The following is a 22,670-nucleotide window of genomic DNA, read 5'->3' on the forward strand; positions in this document are numbered from 1 at the left end:
TCCATGAGCTCATCATAGGTAGGTTTAGGGATCTTCCAGCCTCCCAGCCCCAGAAGTTTTACCATACAGGACTGCAAAATTAACACGGGCCAAATAATATGAAATAAGCTGGCTTGTGGCCTTGCTTCATGGACCACATTGCTTACAAAATAATATAGTGTCATGCAACAGAAATACTGCTGCTGATGGGTAATGGCGTTAAGAGTGCTGAAGTCATGGTACAAAACTTGCTTAATGATTTGCATTTTTTCCCCCATGTTACAAAATGTAGTTGAGCAGATGGATGCAGCCAGCTGTACATAGAGCTTTAGGGAGTAGTGGAGAGAAGAGAGAGAGGGTTTTTGTTAAGATAAATGTAATAATCTCTGTGATAATTAGTTTAATTTAGATCCCTGCGTCTGACTCATTTTTCACTAACCTTGTATGAAGCCTTTCTTTCCTTGCTGACGAGTCTGTGAATTTAGTTTGATTAAAGTCCCTTCTTTTTGTGCTTGTGGATTGCTCACTGATCACTGATATTTTTCATTAAGCAGTTGTTTTATTACATTGTTATTTAGAGGGGAGTAATTTGTGTTTTCTAATTAATTTAATTCCAGGCACATTTAGTAAGTAGCTACAACGACTCCATTCAAGGGGGTTTTAGGTCATATTGACATTGTTTACCAGATGCGCTCATTTGTTTTAAAGCACTGTTAACTCTGTGATGACAACAGCCCCATTTGGTTGCTTGACTTTTGCACCTCCCAAACCCCCTAAAATTAGAAGAGGCATTTCAAATACTCGTGAGAGATATCCATAAATGTTAAATCACAGAGGAATTATATTGCAAATGGTGTCAATATCAACTGTTACTCTTTCATTATTGGATTTGAGGGGAGAGCGGCAGAGAAGCCTTTTGGCTTCTCTTAGCCAGGGATGTGAGTGCCATTAGTGTGACCACTTTTAGACATTAGACAATGCTAAAGAGATGCAAACTGGGTGTTAAGTCCATGTTTGGCCACTAAAAAACTTGCAGTGAAGCTTCAGGAGAAAAGAGGGCAGCCAGGAGGATGAGGGTACCAAACACGACATGGCACAAGTGATGGCCTAGGCAGGACGTGTTAATGTGATCAAAACCTGAATGTTGTAATTCATAGTCATCACCATCACAAATTCATAGGTTTGGGCAATTGGTTTTGCCAGAAGCTTTTTGGAAAAGCCAGTATTTTCTTGCTAGTGGTGCTCCGAGGATTTGGGGGTTATTCAAGCACTTCATGAGTGTTAAATACTACATCCATTCCATCACCTGAGCATGAAAACTACACATTATATCTATCATTTGGTCTCTTGGCCTGCTGCGTCAAGGAACTGGAGTTTTAAAATGAGACCCTAATTAGCTGAATAGCTAACATTTCAATAGGAATACAAGCAGGTGCTTCCCCTGACTATAAGCCTGTCCCATGACAAGTTACCAACATCTGTTAACGTGTTCTGCAGTCACTTATTTTGGTAAAAAGTCAATTACTGCTTGTTCTGCAGCAAGGTCTGGCACAGAGCAGTGACACTGTAAGATTCATTGGCCTCTGAAGGACCCGCCAAACAATGGCCTTGATGTGTTTTCCATTGTTTTTCAACCATTTTCCATCTCTTTTGCATTGGAACAGACAAAATTAATGACAAGCTTTGCAGAAAAGGTTTATTCAGTGGTTCGTACTTAGTCAATTTTAACATTTAACGCTTGTGATGCAGAAAACTGAACTGTGGTACAATTTGAACCAACAGCCCAGCTGCAGCTCTCCTTTATAATTTGCAGAGAACATTCAGATTGCTGTAAAATGCTTTCTGGCTCATGGTGGTCTGTTAAGGGTGCGTGTGTGTATGGGGATCTGTTCTACCTATTGATTTAATAGGAAAGAGCATCTCTTGGAAAGGGAGAGTAAACGTGTGTGCATGCATGTGGAATGGGAGGAGAGATAAAGGGGGGGAGACTCTCTATCTGTGTGTTTATCTCTGTGGTAAATGATGCCTGTTAAAAACGGGACTTGCCGTGAGTGGTTTTAGTGCTTTCCTCTTTAAGTGTATTATACAAACACAGTCACCGTCAGCAGAAATGAAGCTGCGGTCTTGATTGTGTAGTTCAAACAGTTTTGATGTTTCATTGTCGCTCGATCAGTCAGTGCCTGGAGGGGTATCGGCTGCAGGCTGGGAATACAGAGCACAGATATTCCTTAAAAGCTGAAAATACTTCATTTAAAATACTCATCACAGTTTGAATCCCAGTCTGTGAGCAGGCAGCAAAGTGAGCTCTGTTTATCATTTTTAATTGTGGATCTTCCCTATTCAGAGCTAACATATTACCTTAAAATGAGCATCACTTATTTTAGTATCTGTGCAAAAGTTAGATGAGGCCATGGGTTTTAACACACCACAATGCATAAGGTAGAAAACGTAATGCAGCATAAATGCCACATAAATCACATCCTAACGACAAAAGCAGATTTCAGATGTCTGAATTAGAGCACTTAATGTGGAGTGTCATCTGTGATTTGGTTTATGTTTGTTTTCTGGATTGTCACACAGAGCTAAATATGGGGAATTCCCTTGTCTCCCACTGTGGAAAAAAAGGGCATTTGCAAAATTCCCAGGAAAGAGCTTTCCCTGTGTTGTAGGTAAATCCCCTGGACAAGTGTGTCCGTTGCTGCTGGGAATTGGACTGTATGCAGAAGTAGTCAATACAAATCCTACTTGAGTTCTTTTGCTCATCACAGAGCGAGTTAAGAGCCTGCTCCAAAAGGCAGAATTGTCCTTGAAAAAAACCCTGGTGCCCTCCCGGTTGCAGCAACTGCAACCTGTGCAAGCCCCCCTTCTCCAGCCTCCCTAGCATCCCCCCCTAAGTGTCAAGGCATTTGCAGTGCTGCTTTCAAGCCTCTTAGCTCTCTGAAATTGTGACTAATAGATAAAATCCCTGGCTTCAAAGATTTACACTTAGGATGGACAGGAAGGAAAACAGCATGTTTTGTCAGTAACAGTCATGTTTTTAGGGGTAAGAGCTTATTCCTCCTCATGCATTTGTTTCCCTTTGCCCAGCCTGCACCTCCTGGCTCAAGCCAAGGCACACTTCCCTTTCAAAAAATCAATTTTCTAGAGAAATACTTTTTAAATATCAACCTGTTTCCTCTGCACCACGGCGATTGGTCCGATACCGTCGCCAAGCCCTCGCGTCAAAAGGAAATAGCCTGGGCTTAATTGTAAGCTAAAGTCTCCCGTAATCCAGGGGAGCATTTGAGATTCTGCCCAAGCGTTGGGTTTCAGCGGCCGCTGAGGGCTGTGGGTTTCTCTCCTAGCCTTCCGGCTGCTGCAGCACAAGTCAGCATAGCTAATGCAGATAGAGCTCTCTCCCCCCCTGCTCCTGTCTCTCTCACTCGCTCTGCCTCTGCTTTGATTCGATATGAACAGACTGGTAACTCCGATGCGAGAGCGAAAGCTGACATAACTCTGCAGATGGCTACGTTCGGATGATACACCTAGGGATTTTTCTTTCAGGGAAGGTAACGTTTAGATGCTAATGTTTATTTTTCCCTTGTTGCCATTTTTCAGGACTGCCGGTCCCAAAGAAGAGCCCAAAGTCGGTAAGCACTTTTCAGCTACTATTGTTGTCTGTCTGTCTGCTTTGAAGGAGAAAGGCATGAGTTGGGCTTGTTTTCTTTTTGAATCTAGATTGTTTTAAGTTGTCTGTTGCAACCATGATTACCTTGCACGGCTCCTGCTGCATGGGGAGAGGAAAGAGGAAGGCAGCACGGAAGGGGGACTTGTACAGAAAGCCTTAGGTTTACAGATCCTCTTTCTTGACAGATGAGCTTGTCTGTCATTTAACTTACCCCAGAAGAAAAAAAGCTATTGTTTCCTTTTGGAAAGATGGGGAGGCTCCACCTTCTTGCCAGATAGCAATTCCTGCCGGGTGCTTACAGGCACCAACCTTTTCCATTAATTCCCTGAGTTTTCTCAAGTACCCTTGGTTGAATTATTAACAGAATGGGAAAGCATGTCCCTTGTCAAGAGAGACAAAGCATGGACAGAGCATGGTTATGGTTCCCGGGGAATACAGTTAGGTGTCCGGATGCTTGCTCTGGAGGCATTTTCATAGCGAGCAGGATTGTGCTGCAGATGTGAGATTCCTTATTTAATAAAAGCCCTAAACCAACAGAACAGTGTGTTCTCATCCCTCTGATCCTATTTCCATGTAGAGCTGTTACCTGAATGATATGTTAGCTAATAGCATGGAAGCTGTGATCTAAGGTATCATTAAAGCTCTATGCATGATATTGTGGAAGAAATTAATGTGCTATTTGTATGCAAAAAAAGGAAATGGTTTATTTTTAAAGGAAATGCAATACTTAAAGCCTGAAAGTTTCCAGTTATCTGTTGAGAGGGAGGGGGAAAAAGAGAATTCTCTCTGAGAAGCTTTGGGGAAGCAGAGTGAGATCCTTGCTGTATTGCAAGTGTGAAACTTCACTGACAGTCCCTTTTGGGTGCCAAAAACTGCAGCTGGGCACAACCCACCTCGCTGCGAACCTGGGCGAGGGGTTTATGCAGGGGCTGAGAAGACGGCTCCTGCTTTTAATACGAGTTCTCTGCTCATCCGTAAGAAAGCCCTGAAATAATTAATGTGATTCTGATGGCTTAGGGCAGCGCTGATTAAATTCATGTGAGCCCAGGCCTCTACCATTGTCAGCTTGCATTAATGTTGAGAGGCAGAAGCGCAGGGTGTGCTTCCTTCACAAATCACAGACATGTCATACCCTCCTCATTCGCTTCTGTCATACGTGGGGATTATTTCAGCCTTGGGTAAAACAGAAGCGAGTGTGTAAAACACATACGTGCCCGGCACCTTTCTTTTCTCTGCCTTCACTTTTTCCCTGGTTGGAGCACCCCATCCACACTCTGACTTCTGTCATTAAAACAGCCCTGATCAATGAGTCTTGGTCTGTTTCAATGCATGGAGGCTCCTGCTTTGCCACGCTCACAGTCGGCATCAGGTGAAGCGGGATCCTGCATGTCACACCTCCTGCTTGTCAGCAGTGCACCATGAAAATCTGAGCAGCATCTAAATCCGTGTAGGGATAATCCTGTCTTGGTGAACAAAGGGACTGCTTGCAAACAGGTGTAGCCTTGCAACAGCAGATTTCTCCCCTACTATTTACTTTGAGGAGCCTTGGGAAAGCAGTCCTATTCCCTTGCATGCCCCTCCTCAACCCCTCTCACCTTGCTCTAGGGTCCCACCAGTAATTTTTACTACCGCCTTAGGCGGTGCTGTTGCCTCTAAAGTGCAGGATTCACAAAAAAAGCAGAGCTTCTTATTCCCCTTGCTTGCACACCGGATCATTTGCATTGGCAATTAGCAGTGATGTTTTACACTGCCGCATTGTGTGGCAGCTTTAATGACCAACTACTCTTCAGAGGGGCTGAGTGTGGTAGAGTCCTTACAGTTACATCTTCACTTCCAGGCATCAGTGATAGGCACAGGTTGAACGTGGAAACCTGGAGCAAAGCACCTTGGGGCACTTGTTTGCAGAGGAGGAAGCTGTCCCTGCGGCTATCTAGGGTGGATTTGACACTAGCGCTTGTGTGGGCAAGGCAATGGCCAAAAGCATGAAAGCAGTGGTACTGCAAAAACCTACCTTCCTCAGTGTAGTTGAAGGGCTGCTACTTGGCTGTGGGGCAGGGGGAGCCTGACTCTCTTGGCCATGAAGACTCCATGAAGATGGCTGAGCTGTCCCCAGCGCTGCATGGGGACAATCTGCTATGGGACTTAGGATGAACGTGGTGCCCATTTCCCGCACTCCTTTTGCCCAGTGCAGGCGTACTGTTTTCCAGTATTGCTTGATTAATCAATTTGCTGCAGTTAGAGGACAGTGTACGTCCAGGCCAGGAGCAGTTGGCCCAGTCTTAACTTGTGCTCGTTCTTTGTTTCTTCTGCTGCATCAGGGAAGATGCAAGCTCAGGTCTCCATCCTCTTCTGCTTTACTCAGCACAGTGATAGGCTCTGTTGTTACCTCATCTCTTTTCCCAAAGAGCAGACACATTCCCAATTTACTGCCAGCAGCTGGCTCTTTCTCAGACAAGCCCTATTTTTAGCTGTCAGTCTCAATCCTGTATTCCCAAAAGGACAACCTTAGGCTGTTATATTCCTCCCAGCTGAGAGGAGGTGTTTTAGCCCCTTGGAGAGGTTTGTTAGTGCTGGGGCTGTGACGCAGTCTGGGAATACATTTTCTGCCTTGAGCTGTTTTCCTGGGCTGTATTTTTCAGCCTGTGTGTATCTTCTAATGAGTTTTGCTCTTTTTCTTAGTTTTCAAGGAGAGTTCTTCAACCTTGGTGAAAGAGCCAAATTAGTAAATAAAGTTTGCAGCCATACTTGGGACTGGGCACTTACAAGTTCCTTCTTCCCACCAAGGACAGGCTCACAGCAGCTCTCTGTGCTGCTTGTTTGTTTTCTATTTCTTATTGATTCTGTTTCAGATGAAAATGGATGATGTTTTTGCACTGCCCATCTGGGGATATACATTTTAAAAGTGCAAATGCTCTGGTACAGCAATTTCCCCTGCAATTATCCTTGATACAACATGAATGAAAACAAACTTTTTAAATCTAGTTGCTTGCATCAAAACACTCCACAAGGGGGCAAAGATTCCCATTTCCAGCTCCTTTTGTTGTCCCTGCCAGGACCAGTTTCTCTAAAATACTTTAGAGTACAAAATCTGCAGCTAGATCATCAGAAAATGGGATCACTGCAGGGGAAGAAAGTGCTAAGCTCTTCCAAATATTTGATCTTTTCTTTTGGGTGTAAATAAATACATTGTCAGCATAGCTGAATTGTGGACAAAAATGTAATTCTTGTGCACAGCCTGTCTCTGACGAGAGACTTCTCACATATTTTGGATAAATAGGCAGCACTTGGGACTCTGCCTATGTCTTATTTTTGTCAGGAGGAGAAACTGCTTCCACAGCATGAGTCTACAACACATCCCTGTTCATCCCAAGACCATTTTTCCCCCTACCTTGAAATGCAGTGGGAGGAGACCACAGCAACTCTTCCCTCTTGCAGTTTTATGCCTGGAGAATCCCGTGCCAAAAAGCTTTGGTGTCTGTCTGTGCCTCAGGACACGGTCCCCGCCACCATCGCCTCTTCCGTGGCAGTTTCTGCCTGACACAGACATACACAGCTGCTGCTAATGATTAGCATCCCATCTCTGCCTGCAGCCACCTCTCAGCTGTGTCATGGGCCTCGATTGTTTTAGCAGTCACTGTACAATGTAACATCCAATTACTCTTTCATTTAGCATCTATAACAATTGATCTCTACTATGTGGGGCATCTGTAGCATTTTCCAGGCACTTGGAGACTTTTCTAAGCAGTTTTCCTCGTGTCTCCTTTCGAAACATAACAGCTTCAAGCTCTCTGGCTCACCACACCTTTGCTGTTTTCTTCCCTTCCTGTAATCAGAGGACAATGTAGTGCTCAGTGTGGGCTCACTCAACTTCTCTGCTGAGGGAGAAGCTGCCCTTCAGGTGGACAAATGCAGTGCCTATGACTGAAAATGGGATTGCACAGTGGAGGGGAAGAAATCCTGGGAGGCTGAGGTGTGCTCAAACCCTGACTGCTGCTACCCCTTCTCCTGCAGCTATTGCCCCTGTGGCTGTTGTTGGAGAGCCACACTGATGTTCCTACTAACCCCAGCCTGTGGGGAAGGGGCAGCAGGGAAAAAACACATTCCCAATACTGTATTTTCTTCATCTTAGGTTTTGCCGGATGAGCACTGTGAAGTTTCACCAACAATGTAAGGAAGCTGGCACAGGGCATGCATCTCAGACCTGGGGCTAGAGTAGGGCATGAGAAGATCCAGCTTTCCCAATATTCCTCAAGACCAGGATGGATGGGTCTTGAACAACCTGATCTGGTGGAAGGTGTCCCACCTGGCAAGGTGGTTGGAACTAGATGAGCTTTAACAATTCTATGATTTCTGTATTTTTTTTGTCATGGCTGTAATACAGTATCAAGATGACTGTTTTTTAACCCATCAACTCTATCTAAGCATGCAGTCTGCTTAAGTGGACTCAAATTAGTCATCATGGTCTTTATTTCTAGCTGCTTTTGGTTAAGAGTCTTTCTGGAAAGCTATTTATTCTTATTAACATCTCTGGAGAAGACCATAGAATCTGGAGGGTCAGGGGTGTTTTTGCTGGCTTGAGTAGTTCACTGCCCCGTGCTCTTGTAGCTACTGTCAGAAGTCAAAATGCTTCCACTGATCTTGCTTTACTTTGCACTGGAAAGTATGATCAGCATCTCTGGCTGAGCTCCAAACTGCTGGCTTTGCAGTTATATGTCACCAAACTGCCCCCTGTTCTTCTTGCCCTGATTTAGCTGCATTCCTGCCTGTGTGAGCCAAGTGAGCTGAGCAGTCAGATGCGGATCCAGGAGCATCAGCCCCAAAGCTAGGAACAGGGCAGGAGATGGAGAAACCATCATTTCATTGGCATCTGCTCAGTTCATCTCCTGGGACAGTGCCACCCTTCCACCAAGGCACAAACTTCTTCATCCAGGCAGTCCCTGCCACAGAGGGCAGGGCGGTCAGACCCCAGCAGGTCCTGATGGTGATGATGATGATGTGTTGAAGCTGCTACATCCCATGAAAATAAGTTTGGCCCAAACGTTTTTGGAATCATCTGGTGATGTGAAAGTTGATTAATATTTCCTTGAATTAATTCAAGTACATATAGTCATTATTTCCATGATTGTTTTGCTTTCTCTGTGCCCCTCTTGAACTCCGAAACAGAGATGTTTCAGGCTTTCTGAAGGCATTATTATTTATAAAAACAGCTGTCCCTTTGAAGAAGTTTCCCCCTGTTTCTTGCAAAAGGTCTGCATATTTGCAATGGCAACTCTAGTTTAATTAGAGGTGGTTTTGCTTGAGATATGCTGATGCTTCCGTTTGCAACCCAGAGACAAATCAGAGCTCATAGTTTGTACGAAATTTAGATCTTTCATGTCATAAAGTGAGAGCACTTTTTAAAGTTGAAACTTTGCTTCTTTTTAAATCAAAGTTTTCAGAGAGTTCTCAACATTTCCCTAAGGGCTGAATAAAGCTTCACATTTTAGTCCCTTCTGTAAACCAGCTATTTCCAGTGAGATTGGCCTGAAGTTTCACAGGATACTTGTAGTTATTTTAGTAGTTTGGCCAAACAAACAGAACAATCCAGATGGCTGGACTGAGAGTTGTAAGGTTTGTTTTTTTTCTTTCCTTCTTTTATTTTCCTTTATTTTTAAGTTACAAAGGAGTGATTATCCACAGCAGAGATGTTTTAAAATGGCTTCATTTAAAAACTCAAGGGCCGCCTGTGAATTAGCTTCTTTTACCACTTAAAAAGTTAAAGATGTTTGAAATTGGTTCAGATATTTGTAGTTGAAAGTCTGCAGTTGAGTAATCACAGCAGGTATGCTTTGTTCAGAATTGCTTGAAAGGACAAAAGCAATTTCACATTCTAGTCGATGGAGGTGTCATTTAAAAACATGAAGTTTAGTGGATCAACAGCTCGAAGGGTTTGCAAGGTCGAAGTTGTTTGGGCTGTTCTGTTTAAACCTAAGAGTATGTGCAACTTAAACCAGAAAAGATTACTGTTAAGTCTCAAAAAGTGGCACTTCCTTATGATGACTTTCTCCTCTGTAGTGAATTCAGCCCTGCTGTGGTGGAGCACTGGCCACCTGAGCTTTTGTGTTCAGAATAGAGGAGGGTGTGCTTCACCCCTCCTGTGCAGATCTGCTGTGGGTTCGCTGTTGACTTTTCTCCCTACCTCTGCTTGGGTTTCTATGGAGAAGTCCGTGGAAGGAGAGACTCCTGTTTGGGATGCCCCCTGCCAGCAAAAGGTTTTATATTTTTGTGAGAGGTTTCTTGGTACGAGTGGCTGACCCCTTTTAACCAGGAAATTGTGGATGTTATAAAAGCAACCTGTAGGATGCTACTTTTCCAGCCACCCTTTTCATCACAGCAGCCTGGGGACGTGCCAGTTCCCTGTGCCAGAGCAAGTGGGAGATTGGACTCAACCTTAGTGCCAACACAAGGTCATCTCAAAAGAGCATTTAGTGTACAGTTTGGGGAGGTCTTATTGAGGAAGGATTTGGCTGCATATTGAGTATTACAAATCCTGGCAACACAAATGTGGCTTGCGCTTCATTTGAGCACACTGTTGTGAACTTGAATTAAGAATTGTGTACCCTGCTTAGCTAAATGTTGAGCAGACGGAGCTCTTGATATACTGCTTTTGAATAAGCCTTGAATTTGAGCAGCCGTATATTTTCTTGTTTTAATATGCTCAATTAAAACAAGGAAATCAAACTGCAAATAGATGTTTTCACATTTGTGAAGGTGTGCTGTAATCCTGTAGGTGCTCTGGGAAGCAGAGACATGAAAGTGGTACTCTGTTGTCCACTCGTGATGTGGAGGTTGCAAGGACCACAGAGGGAAAGTGATCTTGCATGGTAACGGCTGGGCTTGAATCTGTTTTGGAGGGACTGCTGGAGTATTCACAGTGGAATCTGGTAGTTTTTTTCAGGCTCAAGTTAGATCTTAATGTTACCTGAGTAGAATCATAGAATGGTTAGGGTTGGAAAGGACATTAAGATCATCTAGTTCCAAGCCCCAAAGGTTGTTGAGTTTTTCTGCCTTAATGTAGGAAAAGAATAAGAGAAGTTACTGAAACTAGTAACCTATAATGAGATTTAGATTTGTTTTATGTGTGAGATAGGGAGCTGCATATTTTTTATGACAAATGACTTTGTTTTGCATATCTCTTTCTGTCAGTCTGCCTATCAGAATCTGTTATCAGGGAAATGTAACTTCACCCAGCATTAACCGATGGCAGCAAAACTGCGATTTAGATATTTACTTATGTGCATGCAAGAAACCCTGATCAAAGAAGGGAGAAAAATTGATGGAAAACACCCACTCAAGGACCAATAACTGTCTGTTCCCTCTCTTTCCACTCGCTTTCTCCCTTACAGCAACCACTTGAAAGGAAAGACAGCCAAAACAGTTCTCAGCACAGTGTCTCCAGCCACCGCAGTGGGCACACCGCTTCCCCAGCACACAGCACACAGGTGCTGCCGGACTACACCGCTGCCGAGGCGCCGGCTGCAGACCAACCCGACGGTGCTGGGCAGAAAAAGCCAGATCCATTCAAAATCTGGGCCCAGTCCAGGAGCATGTATGAAAGCCGACGTGAGTATGAAGCAGGTGTGGTTGCTAAGGCTACGGCTCTGGCAGCCACTCTCTGTATATTTTGTTTTCGAAGAACTGAATCCTTTAGGCTTATGTTGGAAAGAGAAGGCTTCAGTTTGTTAATTTGATGTCTTGTCTATGATAGCAGCTTGATAGAGGGGCAGTTTCCTCTCTGATGAGGAGTGAGTTTAAACCGTCTCTAGGAAGGATGAATACAAAAAAGCCCTTTAAAATTAAAGACCATCTTTTCCCATATTCTTTTCTATTTTGTTTTTAAATTAGGCTGAAGGAGAATTTCCAAGTTTGTTATCCAGATCCTGAATTCCATTTTGAACTTAAGGGTAGTTGTTTGATATGCTTAGGGATTTCAGTAAGGAGTGGAAGTATTTAGTTTGCTGAAATTCGTATCAGATGCTTTCCAGCCTCACCCAGGGGAGGAGAATATCCAGCTGAGCCATTTTACTCTGACCAGAGCAGGCACTTTAACAGAACAGATATCAAATGCATATTGTAAGTGGCTTTTATGGCAATTAATAATCAGCACACTTGGCTAATAGTTCAGCAGGGCTTTGACTCTGCTCCAAGACTATAAATATGTTTTCAATCAGTTTCTTCTTTGCAAACAAAATAAACACACTGGCTTTGCTTTAATTGCATTGCTGAAGATGATCACATCTGTAAAAGCCTCTTAAAGAAAGAGAGTATTAGGTTCATTTTCAAAAGCAATAGTTACTTTAGTTACAGAAAAAGGAGCTTCAAAGTCTCGGTGCTGTAAGAATCACCTGGAGATTGACTTTATTGTGCTAACTGGAAATTGGTAAAACCAGTATGAAATTACCCCAGAATGGAAAATGGTAGGGCTGTGGGTTTTATTCTGACCAGATGAATCATTTTGTTATCTTATGTCCTGGAAAAAATCAAATCATGAATCACAGTTTCTTGGCTGAAGATGCGTCTCTTTGGATTGAATGTCTCAGCAATGCAGTTTGTAGGTGTCCTGGCTTCTGTGTGCTGCTTCACTTCCCTTTGCAGGGATTAGGTGTACTGACCCTATGGCTGTTGGGCCAAGTTGTGCTGATCTGTAGAGAAGTGCAGTGATGGAAGTTTCACCTGCATCTCATTGAAACAGGAAAAAAGGGGCAAGAGATGAGGGGTGGTGACTCTTCAGCCCTGCAGAGCTGTGGGCAGAGCTCTGTCTCCTTCTGCCCGGGTGAATGAGGCTGAAGCTGTCCCATGGTACCAGCATTACTGCTGCACAGCTCATGAGGTTCCCATAGGCATTGCCTCTGACCCCCTGCAGCTCCTTAGCTAATTTCTAATTGGCTGTTTAACTCATACTAATTAGTCATTAGTATCAGCTTAGTAGCCTTAACTCCTGCCTGTCTTTCCCAATAAACCTGAGACTGAGCAGGAGAAATCCTGAAGTGTACAGGCAGGTGATTGCCCTTCTGTGTCCACCTTCAGTACCATGTCCTAAGTCCTTTGTCTTTCCTCAATAGCTGCAGGTATTTTGTAGAAGCTTTATCCTTGTCTATGACCAGAGGCCTTTTCACTGTCTCTTGACCTGCTGGTTTCCCACACCCCATCTCTCCTTGTGCCACAATCCTCTCGGCTTGAGCCTTTTGCTACACCAGGATCCTCTATGCCGCTGCAACTTCCCTTTCTATGATCCAGCATCTCTGGAGTTGATCCTCACTATCGCTTCAGTTCTTACCTCCTGCCTGTTCTGCCAGATGACACCTGTTGGAACATCAGTGCTTTTCCGTCCCCTTTTCATCACATTGCCATTTTCTTGCCAGGAAGGTGTTTTCTGAGATTTCTTGGTTTCATAGACCATGTTTTGGGGTATGGCAGAAGCATGGTATGGCCATGTCTCCTTGTTAAGTGTGTGCCACTAGAAGCATCCAAAAGCCTACGAATTTCTCATCCTAAGCTGGAGTGAAACACATTCTCTGAGGATTAACCTGCACTCTTACTTAGTGGCATGGCTTTGCTGGTTCTAATGAAAGATGAAGAAAACCAGGAAAGACCTCGTCTAAGTGAAAAAGGCGATTGGATTTACTGTTTCCTGTCACAGTCTGATCACGAAGTGTGACTGGTGGTTTTATTTAGAGGTCAGTGGTCAGTTTCTCCTTCATCACCTTTCATCCCTCTCACTAGTCTCATAAATGGAGACTAGATCACAGCTGAGACCTGGCACCTTTTCTGCCCTGGGAGCTTGGGGGGAGACACCATGTTTCTTTCCCTGTGTTTGGTCTGCATGAAAATTGGGCAATTGGTGGCTGCTTGGTTACAAACACAAATCATCCCATTGAGACTTGCCCAAGCACTGGCTCTGTGGCTCTCGGACCACTTGCAGGGAGGTCTGCTGACATGAAGTATCAGAGGGTGTGGGATGAAAAAAAGACATTTTCTGGACTTCCAGTTTCACTGCTCCACATGTGCTGTTCTTTGTGTTTCGCTCAGCTACAGTTCAGTTCAACTCCAGTGCCTTCTTTGGCTGCTGGTGATACAGTCATATCACTGCTTTCTTCTTTACTTGAGCACCCATTCCTTTTGGCTTTGGGACTAAAGTTAGCATCTCCTCTCCCATGACATCCATAGCTTTTAGTTCTGTGTGGGCAGAATTAAAGGAGTATTAAATGTACAGCAGGAGGATGCCACCCTAGTGCCAGTGTTGAAAATGGCTGGTTCATCCAGTATATGAGGCTTTTGATGGGTCCTAGAAGCCCCCCCACTGCCTGAGGAGCCCCAGGTCAGGTCTTCAGGCTCTCTTTGCTGCCCAGTCCAGGGCTTGCTCTCCATTGATTTCATGGCCTTCAATTTTAAACCTGAAAAGGATTACAAAACATTCTTATGAGAGGCAGGGTTTTGAATCCCCAAATGAAATGAAAACCAGCAAGAACCCTTTGTGTGGAAATGTATGATGGAATTAAAAAGAAAAAAAAAGACAAAATTTTAGAGCATTAGATCATCTTAAGTGTTTTATTTTGTTCCATTTTTTGGTGAAATTGTTGAGTATAAAGAGAACAGGCTGCAATTTTTCAAGTGCAGTTGACACAAGGAGATGAATTCATTAGCCCCAGCCCAGACAGCTTTTTTTATATTCATCTAAAAATAATATTATAAAGAGGTTTTTTTCAATATACAAAATACATCTTCTGCAGGATGTTTCTTAAGAAGTACTGAATCTATAATGAACACCTATTGCCTTTAATTAATATCATTCATTAACAGTAATAATAATAATAATATAGACATGGAAAGTACATTTTCATTTTTTAGAATTGGTAAATTCTTTGAATATTCTTTGGATCGGTACTTCATAAAAGTAGACTATATTTGAGTTAGGTGACTTGTCTCACTGAAGCCATTGGTAGAGCAGAATTTGGTTCAAAAGCACCAGATAACCCATAATTTTCTAAAAGCATGTATTTTTTATTTACCAGAAGTATCTTAATGTCAGGAAGTATTCCCATTCTGCAAAGGAGAGCCACAGACATTGCCTGCTCAGGGGAAGAGTAAAGAAATAGAAGAAAAAATAAGCTAGAATTAATAATGCAAAACTAAGCAATGGCTCCATAGCTGTGTCTGGACTCTGGTTGAGTGGCAGCAGATGAGAACTGCAGCTTTATTCAACAAACACAGGCTAAAGTTCCTTCACATGCAGCTCCCCTGGATGAGGGGATCCAGCCTGCAAGGTGCTGAGTGCTTGGGCTCCTGTCCAAGGAGGCTGATTGTCAAGCTGTAAACCCAAAAGGACTTGGGTGCTGTAAGGCTAAGGCTGAGCGCAAATGCTCTGCTGCAATCTGGCCCAGAGTTGCAATTCTTTGCTGGATTAAGACTTTTGAGAATTGAGCTTTGGGTTAAGTAAATCTGAGAACAGATCATTTGATGGCGATAATAAATGCACTCTTTGGTGGTGCTGAGTTTTAGCTGCTGAGCTCCTTTTTATGAGTAACGCATTGCTGCTGGTGGTAGTTGTGTACATGAATCAGAGAGAAGGACAAAGGTTTAAAAACGGAAGCTGTTCCAAGAGCCAGGAATGACATTCATAAAGAGCATTCAGTGAGAGAAACAGCTATTGAATAGTTTAGCTGAGAACCACAGTTCTGAAATCTCACACTGTGTTATTGAAAACGTATTTCTAGAATATGTTTTTTATTTTTCAATGTATTATTAAACTTCCTTAAAGATTAACACAATCTGTTGTCAAATTTTTTGCATGTGGCCTGATTGCTTTGCAAAATACCGTATCCTACATATGGCCATCTGTCAAAACAGCAGTAACAAAATGAATTAATCTGAATTGCAGATGTGTTAATGAATCCCTTTGAAGGGCTTAAGTATTTAATTAAAAGTAAAGCAGAACATGATAGATAATTTTTAAAGCTTTTAAAATATTCTAAGTTATCATTAATATTTGAATTTTATTTTCGGGCACATAATTTATTTGCTAGGATTTTCTCTCCCCAGATCTAATTAAAATAATATAAAAAAATCTTGACCCCAGCGAGTAGCACTCACTCACCAGCAACTCCATAGAATTAAAAATATTTGCACAATGATAGCAAACATCAGATACTTTCTCCCTAAAATAGAAGAGAAAAATACTCTCAGGAAATTGCATCCGCCTTCTGATCAGGCTGACTTAAAAGATGATTGTAAAAGCCCCTTGGTAGGGTTATGTCCTCTTGTTGTATTAATAGGAGACAAACAGTTACAGTCATGCACTTGGGCACACAGATGTGTCCTCAACCTTGGAGGATGTCTTGTTAAAAAGGGCCACAGGACTTGCAGCATGTTCCATCAGCAGCAGAGGCTGCGGAGCTGCTGTGGAACTGGTAATGGGCAGACTGGTCTATGGCTCAGCCGAGGCATTGTGCCTTTCCCAAACCACAGCAGCAGAACTTGGCTGTCTTGTTGAGAACATGCTGAAGACATCTTTTGAAAGTCTTCCATGCCACCAGAAGGATAGATTAGCAAAAGGACAAAAGGAAAAGACAGAAAAAAATTGAGTTCTCCTGCAGTGATGTAGTTTAGAAAATGGCTTTCCTGCAAATACAGAACCTCATTGCATTTGTGGCTAAGTCACAGGGCTTTTCAACACTGAAACTCACCATCAGCTTCAGTGGGACTTCTCACTCCTAATTTCAGATTTGTTCTTACATACTTTGCTGAGTTTGGGCCTTAAAACTTTTATACTTTGCCACGCTGTGAGTCACTGAAAGTGCTGCTGCCTCAAGTGAGCTAGGGACTGAAGCAAACTCATACTGGTTATTTTTGAATCCATCTTGTGTTGAAATTGATGTTGCACTGGGCAGATGATTTTTTTTATGTAACGTAAGATAATTGTTAAGGTTTGTATATGAAAGTTTGATTAAAATGACCTCTAATTAAGCACTGTGTTTAGTGTTCATCACATGTATTTAGAATTTAACATTAGAAAAAGATTTCAATTGGAAAATTGTGTCATGATGGTGACAATTTTCTTTTGTAGAAAAATATTTCAAGGTATTCTCTTCTGAGAAGAAAAAAGGTTTTCCAATATACCTGCATGCATATGCATAAATGTATAAATACATATGTGTGTGTGTATTACATAGCCTCATGCACACAGTCATGTGCAAATAGATGTTAGTATGTCGTAATCCTTAAGAGCTATAACCTTAGCAATTTATGCATGAAAGTCTAGCGTGAGCCATACAATCAAAATGAACTGAATGAACTAACAAGAAAGCAGATACATTAAGCTTTGCAAAACTGTAAAATTAATATTACAGCTATGTCACCTTCGCCTGCAACTGGACTGAGCAAGGGTGAGAGAGAGAGAGAAATCAATTCCACAAGTTTTGGAGAATGTAAGACTGTGCCGAGAATGTATCTGTGTCTTGTGATGTCTTGTTCTGGTGTCATTGCTGCTCTGTGGCGGGGGGCTCTTCATCACCAAGGGAGTCTGGCAGGGCCGTACACCAAGGTTAGCCATGAAGGTGCAAAGTACTTGCTTTACTGTGTCCTGGCTAGCAGTGGATTTCATAGGCAGCAGTGGGGGGCTTATCATGTTCCTGTTTTGTCCATGAGTTTTCCCGGTGGGCTGTGGCACTCACCTCTCCTTCCATTCCTCCTCATGGCCACAGAAGAACTCTTCTTACCACTTTTGCGACATTCTCCAAATGGTCTAGTTTAATGCAGGATGAGCAGACTGGCAAGTTTTACTCATCTGGGCTATGCACATGAGAGTCAGACATACTTGAGATCAGTTCAAGGTGTAAAGATGCAATGAATGACTCCTGGAGGCCATATTTTCATTCGCTTCCAATAAAGTTTTAGCACCACCGTGAAGTTTTCCCTTTAAGTAACAAATGTGGTTCCTCTGAAGCGTTACCAAATAATGGAGAACCTAAATTAATTCTCCAGTGTTGAGAGCCTCAGGGTCCCACCTCAGCTGTAAGTAGCATGGAGGTGGATGGGGTTTTCTGAGCTGTGTCGATGAATCACTGTACTGCAGAGCTGGCGCAAAAGGTGGTAAAAGGAGTTCTGTTCGGTTTGTACTCACTCTGTGTAAATGTATGTTGTCTGTATGTTTGTTCTATCTGTGTTTCACCTCTCTGTAATCCTTCCGGTGGAAGCAGTGTTACATTAATGAACTCACTTCTTTGGGATAGACTTGTCTTGTTTTTGTTGTTTTGGTTTGACACCGCCGTTACACCTCGGCTTGCCATTCCCTCCATCGGCTGTTAATTGGCTAGCTGGTACCCAAACCAGGAACATAAGGCATCATTCAGTGAAACTGGAGAGTTGACAAATGGGAAGGTTTTGAGAGATGCCAAGGAAATGAGCCCACGCTGAAGCTCTCTGCAGAAGCCGTTTTACCTCTGACAGATCCAACACGCGCTATTAATTGGTTGGGGCCAGCCTTTGCCAAAAAAATCCTTCGAAGTGCTGGAGAGACACTCTGAATGTGTCTGCTCTTCACACTCCCCCTTGCTGAAGGCAGTGACAAACACCAATTAATTCGTTGTCTAAGTTTTGCTGTTGTGCCGCATGTCTGTATGAACCACGCAGGCTTCTAGCATGCTCGTCGCCTGATTGTTCTGTACTTGAAGCTGGACAAAAATTACCCTCTAGTTCAGTAAGGTGATGTTCATGGATCTAGCTTAGTTTATGAATGCAATGTGAAAATATAGATAAACCCAGTTTGAATGAAAATGTAAAGCAAACATCTGTGCCTTAGCATTCATCTGTTCTTTAAATTTTTAGTATTCCCAGTCTTAAATTCATATTATGGTTTAAACCTGTTGAGTCACTGAAGAGAGCGCGTCAGTACTAACCAAAATCTCAACACTCAAAAACCCCAGATGACTAGACTCAAACCTTTGCACAACAGGCACCAGCAGTGTAAAATGCAGTTAGGACCCCAACTGACGCTCACTGATGTCAGTGGAAAACAACCAGTTTATTGTCTCCTGTATACAGAAACCTAGATGATGTTTCATTAAACATGTTGCATCCCGCATTTGTTTGCACTTACTTAAATTACATTCCTACTTTGGTTTCTTTGCTAAAAAAGTAGACAGCTGACTTGTAAAGGAACAGCTTTAATTATAAATGTTGGGAGGGGATCTTTACAGAATTAGTGAATGTTACAGATCCTAACCAATAAATGTTAAATGAACCTGACATTGTCTTCTGATATGATTTAATGTTAGCAGTTAATCTTGTATTTTTAAATAAGGGATGAAAGCAAGCATGAGTAAGGTAATATAAAACATTACTGTTCAACTGCACTTCAAGGTTAGTACTTTACTGTATGTAATATTCATTGTAAAAACCTTGCTGGTGCTCCATACTAATGAGTAAGGTTGGGCTTTTTTTAAGTTTCCAGCTGGTTTTATCTGTTAAGTGGTTTTACTGTACACGAGTGAGTGAGAGTCAAGAGAGCCACATTGTTTTCAGTGGAGCCCTTCTGTTTCACACCAGCTGGAGATCTGTCCCATACTTATATAAAGCAGTGTCAGTAAACAGATAGCAAACTATGCTTGTGAAAGTTAATTAAACAGTAGAAGTCTCAACAAGTGGCTTTTTTGTCTCCCATGAAAGAAGAGGCAGCTGTATTGTTTCTGGCAGAGTAATTCTCTGTTGTACACATTTATTTATTAGAGACTTGGAAGAGCCTTTTGCGCTGGGTAATGATGCTAATGTTAATGAAAGAAAATATTGTAGTGATAAACAAATGGCAAGTCACAGTTAAACACCTAGAAAGTAGAAACCACCACATAGGGTTTAGTAGTAATTTAAATAATCCTTTAGTATTTAAAGCAGTTAATGTTCTTAATTATGCCACCAAGAGTAAAATTGTGCAGCAGATCCTTCCACATGTACATCAGAATAGTCCTGCTCAGGTATAAAGGTGTGTGGTTTTGATTAAAAATTACAGTTTTCCTTCTTTCCCTTCAGTTCCAGATTACCAAGAGCAGGATATCTTTCTATGGAGAAAGGAAACCGGTTTTGGATTTAGGATTCTAGGTGGAAATGAACCTGGAGAGCCTGTGAGTATATCTAGAAGTGGTCATGTTTTATCTCATGGTATCTCCCAGAATCATGACAGTAGCATGAACAGATACGCAGAACTGTGCTGCAGTATCTCTTTTAAAATATCCAGTGGGCAATCCATTTACATCCTCCACCACTCTCCCTCCAAAAACCAAACTAAACCTCCCATAACTGAAATGGGTTTGGCTTCCTCTGCTATTCCCTGTCTTTGTTATAGCCCAAATGAATACACATAGGTCTGAAATTGCCTGGGACACTGAGGAAAGGATGTCCTGGTCAGGTCTGCAGGTATTTTATCTTAGTGTGTCACGTTTTCTTTGCTTGATTCCCTCCTTAAATTCACTTCTTTACCATAAATCCAGTACCTGTGGAAGGTGTCAGGCTTTCTTGTGCTGCACAGCTCAGAGCTAGATAGTGGCAGCATAAATTTCCACATACTTCCCTGCCAAATTATTTTTCTCATTTATGGGAAGAAAGGCTGTGAATTCCTCTCATGTTAGAGTAACTCCATAGAGCTCACCGAGTTGGTGGACGGATGAGTGGTGCAGACTTTGTACACCCTAGAGGCAACTGAAAACTCAATCTCTGCTTTCCTGACAAGACCTTCAGTGCAGAACCATCTTCCTCTCTGGTCACTGTCTGGTTGAACACATTTCCAGAGGCTGTCATTAGAGTGAAGAGACCACCTAAAGAAAAAAGATGTCAATTTGTTACTATTTCACAGTCTGACTATATTCATGTGGAGCTGCTTTCACAGGAGCAACTTTCCTGACCCGCAGACATCTGTCAATAGTTTCTTGTCCCTATTAAATTGGGTCTAACTACCAGTGCCCTTTGCTTCCAGCTGGCTGTTGAGCTAGTTCTTATTTATCACTGTATTTCTCTCTCTCTCTTTTCCTATCTCCTATTTGTGCTAATTCATCAACAGATTTACATCGGTCACATTGTACCGCTGGGTGCTGCTGATGCTGACGGCCGCCTGAGATCGGGTGATGAACTGATCTGTGTGGATGGGACGCCTGTTGTCGGGAAGTCACACCAGCTTGTCGTCCAGCTTATGCAACAGGCCGCCAAACAAGGTCATGTCAATCTGACCGTCAGGCGCAAAGTGGTTTACACAGGTAGGATGCAGTGCTGCTCTGCAGGGGTAGATTTTCCTGCCAGACTCCATCTGTTCAAGGAGTGGTTTAAAGAAAAAAAGCTCTTTGTAACACTGGGAAGACTCAGGGGATGTGCTGTTGTTGTTCCTCTTTGCCTGTTTTTAGTCTTTTTTGTTCTTGATCAAATATGTGTCAGATATTTTGTTTCCAGTCAGGATTCTCTCAATCTCAGTTGCCTTCCCCAGTCTTTGTGAAGGTTTCTAATAAGATGGGGAACTGTCCAGTTTCAACCATTTTAGTTTGCCTTGTGCCTGGTTGTCTGTATTTCCTGTTTACTTCCCAAAATAACCATGCTGCCTGATAGCCACTCTTAAACTGGGAGTGAGGGAAAAGATGCTGAAGAGTCCACAGGAGGGGAGGCAAGGGCAGAGAGTGAGTAAAGGCATTGGTGTGTGGTGGCTGATGTCTCAGGCTCAGGAGAAGCTTCAAGTGAGGTTGCAGCATGTAGCTGACTAACTCAAGGATGTGAAACTGTAAGTGTCAAGGCCAGATTGCATGGGGCTTTGAGCAGTCTGGTCTTGGGGAAGTTGTCCCTGTCTGTGGCAGGGGGTTGGAACTGGATGAGCTTTAACGTCCCTTCCAACCCAAACCATTCTATGGTTGTATGATTCTGGTAGTGCAGGGTCTGTGTGTTTTTTGTACTAGAGTGATTTCTGTATGCTAGGCATTGGGCATACACTGAACAAGTCTAAAAGGGGAAAAAGAAGCTGGCAGAAAGACAAAGATGCAGATGGAAGTGACACCACTGCATGGTGACACCCAGACTACTGGCAGAAAAGCATCCTGATAGCAAAGAAAATGAAGAAATGATCATGAGTTTCTAAATTACATGTGACCTTATACTTAATATTGGAGAGTAATACTGAAGTGCTTCCTTTTCTCATGAGCTTTAGGAAGCTCACATGTGAGATTTGCTTTAGCTCACTTATTCCAAATAAAGGGTATTATATAGCTTTTCAAGTTTAGGAATCAGAAGGAAAATAGGTAATGATGTACTTCATCCTAAAGATAATGAAAAAAACATTCAGGTTGAAAATCAGGCCCACAGTGGAAGTTAGGACTAGAACAGTACCTGTAAAATAGCTCTGTATTCTTCTTCTGCACAATATTAACTAACTGTTCACTCCCCATTTCTTTCCTTCTTTCCATTGTGGATGAAATGCTGCCAAGGTTATGTCTCTCCTCTAATAGCTTCTCTCTCATTCCGGACTAAGGGCTGCTAATGTGAGAGAAGCTTTAGGAGATGAGCTCTGGGAAGAAGAGGAAGAGCAGCTGAATTTTGGTACTGTTTTTGTGTGTGATTTTCTTTCCAGTTTTACAGCCTCCAGGCTGGAAATTACCATAAAAGATTTAGATGCATGACAGATCTCTTGGTATTTCATTCAGGGGCTTGTTACTCCAGACCAAGCTATTTCTGAATCATTGCAAATGTGGACACTTACTCTAGGATAAATTATTCAGGATCCCTTCTTTTTCGCCTTATATTTACAGGCTTTTCAATTCCAGCATGAATTTGTAGAGAAGCCTGTTCCTGAATTTTGGTCCCTTATTCCTCCTGTCATCTGTATGCCAATAGAAAAAGACTGTTCACCTAAATGATGAATCTTCAGATTCATACAGGGGAAAGTATATACTCCTGTAGTCTTAATGTGGAGAATACTATATATTTTGTACTTACTTTTAGTATATAAGTGCAGACAGGCACTTCT

The 22,670-nt window shown here is 42.5% G+C and overlaps 1 protein-coding gene across 25 annotated transcripts in view; it reads left to right on the top strand.

The window, feature by feature from the left end:
* The window catches only part of MAGI1 (membrane associated guanylate kinase, WW and PDZ domain containing 1), a 338,512-nt gene that overhangs the window by 296,983 nt on the left and 18,859 nt on the right, over positions 1-22,670 (top strand). For 19 of the 25 annotated variants that reach the window (XM_061362388.1, XM_061362394.1, XM_061362387.1 and 16 more), the window contains 5 exons: positions 3,577-3,608; positions 11,032-11,248; positions 17,032-17,109; positions 19,706-19,797; positions 20,730-20,922. In XM_061362388.1, coding sequence (XP_061218372.1) covers positions 3,577-3,608; positions 11,032-11,248; positions 17,032-17,109; positions 19,706-19,797; positions 20,730-20,922 — 612 coding nt within the window. The remainder of the gene's footprint in view (positions 1-3,576; positions 3,609-11,031; positions 11,249-17,031; positions 17,110-19,705; positions 19,798-20,729; positions 20,923-22,670) is intronic. The other 6 variants (XM_061362380.1, XM_061362392.1, XM_061362386.1 and 3 more) reach the window with 1 other exon arrangement.

Source organism: Neopsephotus bourkii, unplaced genomic scaffold (genome assembly GCF_033783945.1).
Source record: "Neopsephotus bourkii isolate Nb327-2 ecotype Australia unplaced genomic scaffold, CSIRO-AGI_Nbou_v1 NB_1120, whole genome shotgun sequence".
Taxonomy (NCBI): domain Eukaryota; kingdom Metazoa; phylum Chordata; class Aves; order Psittaciformes; family Psittacidae; genus Neopsephotus; species Neopsephotus bourkii.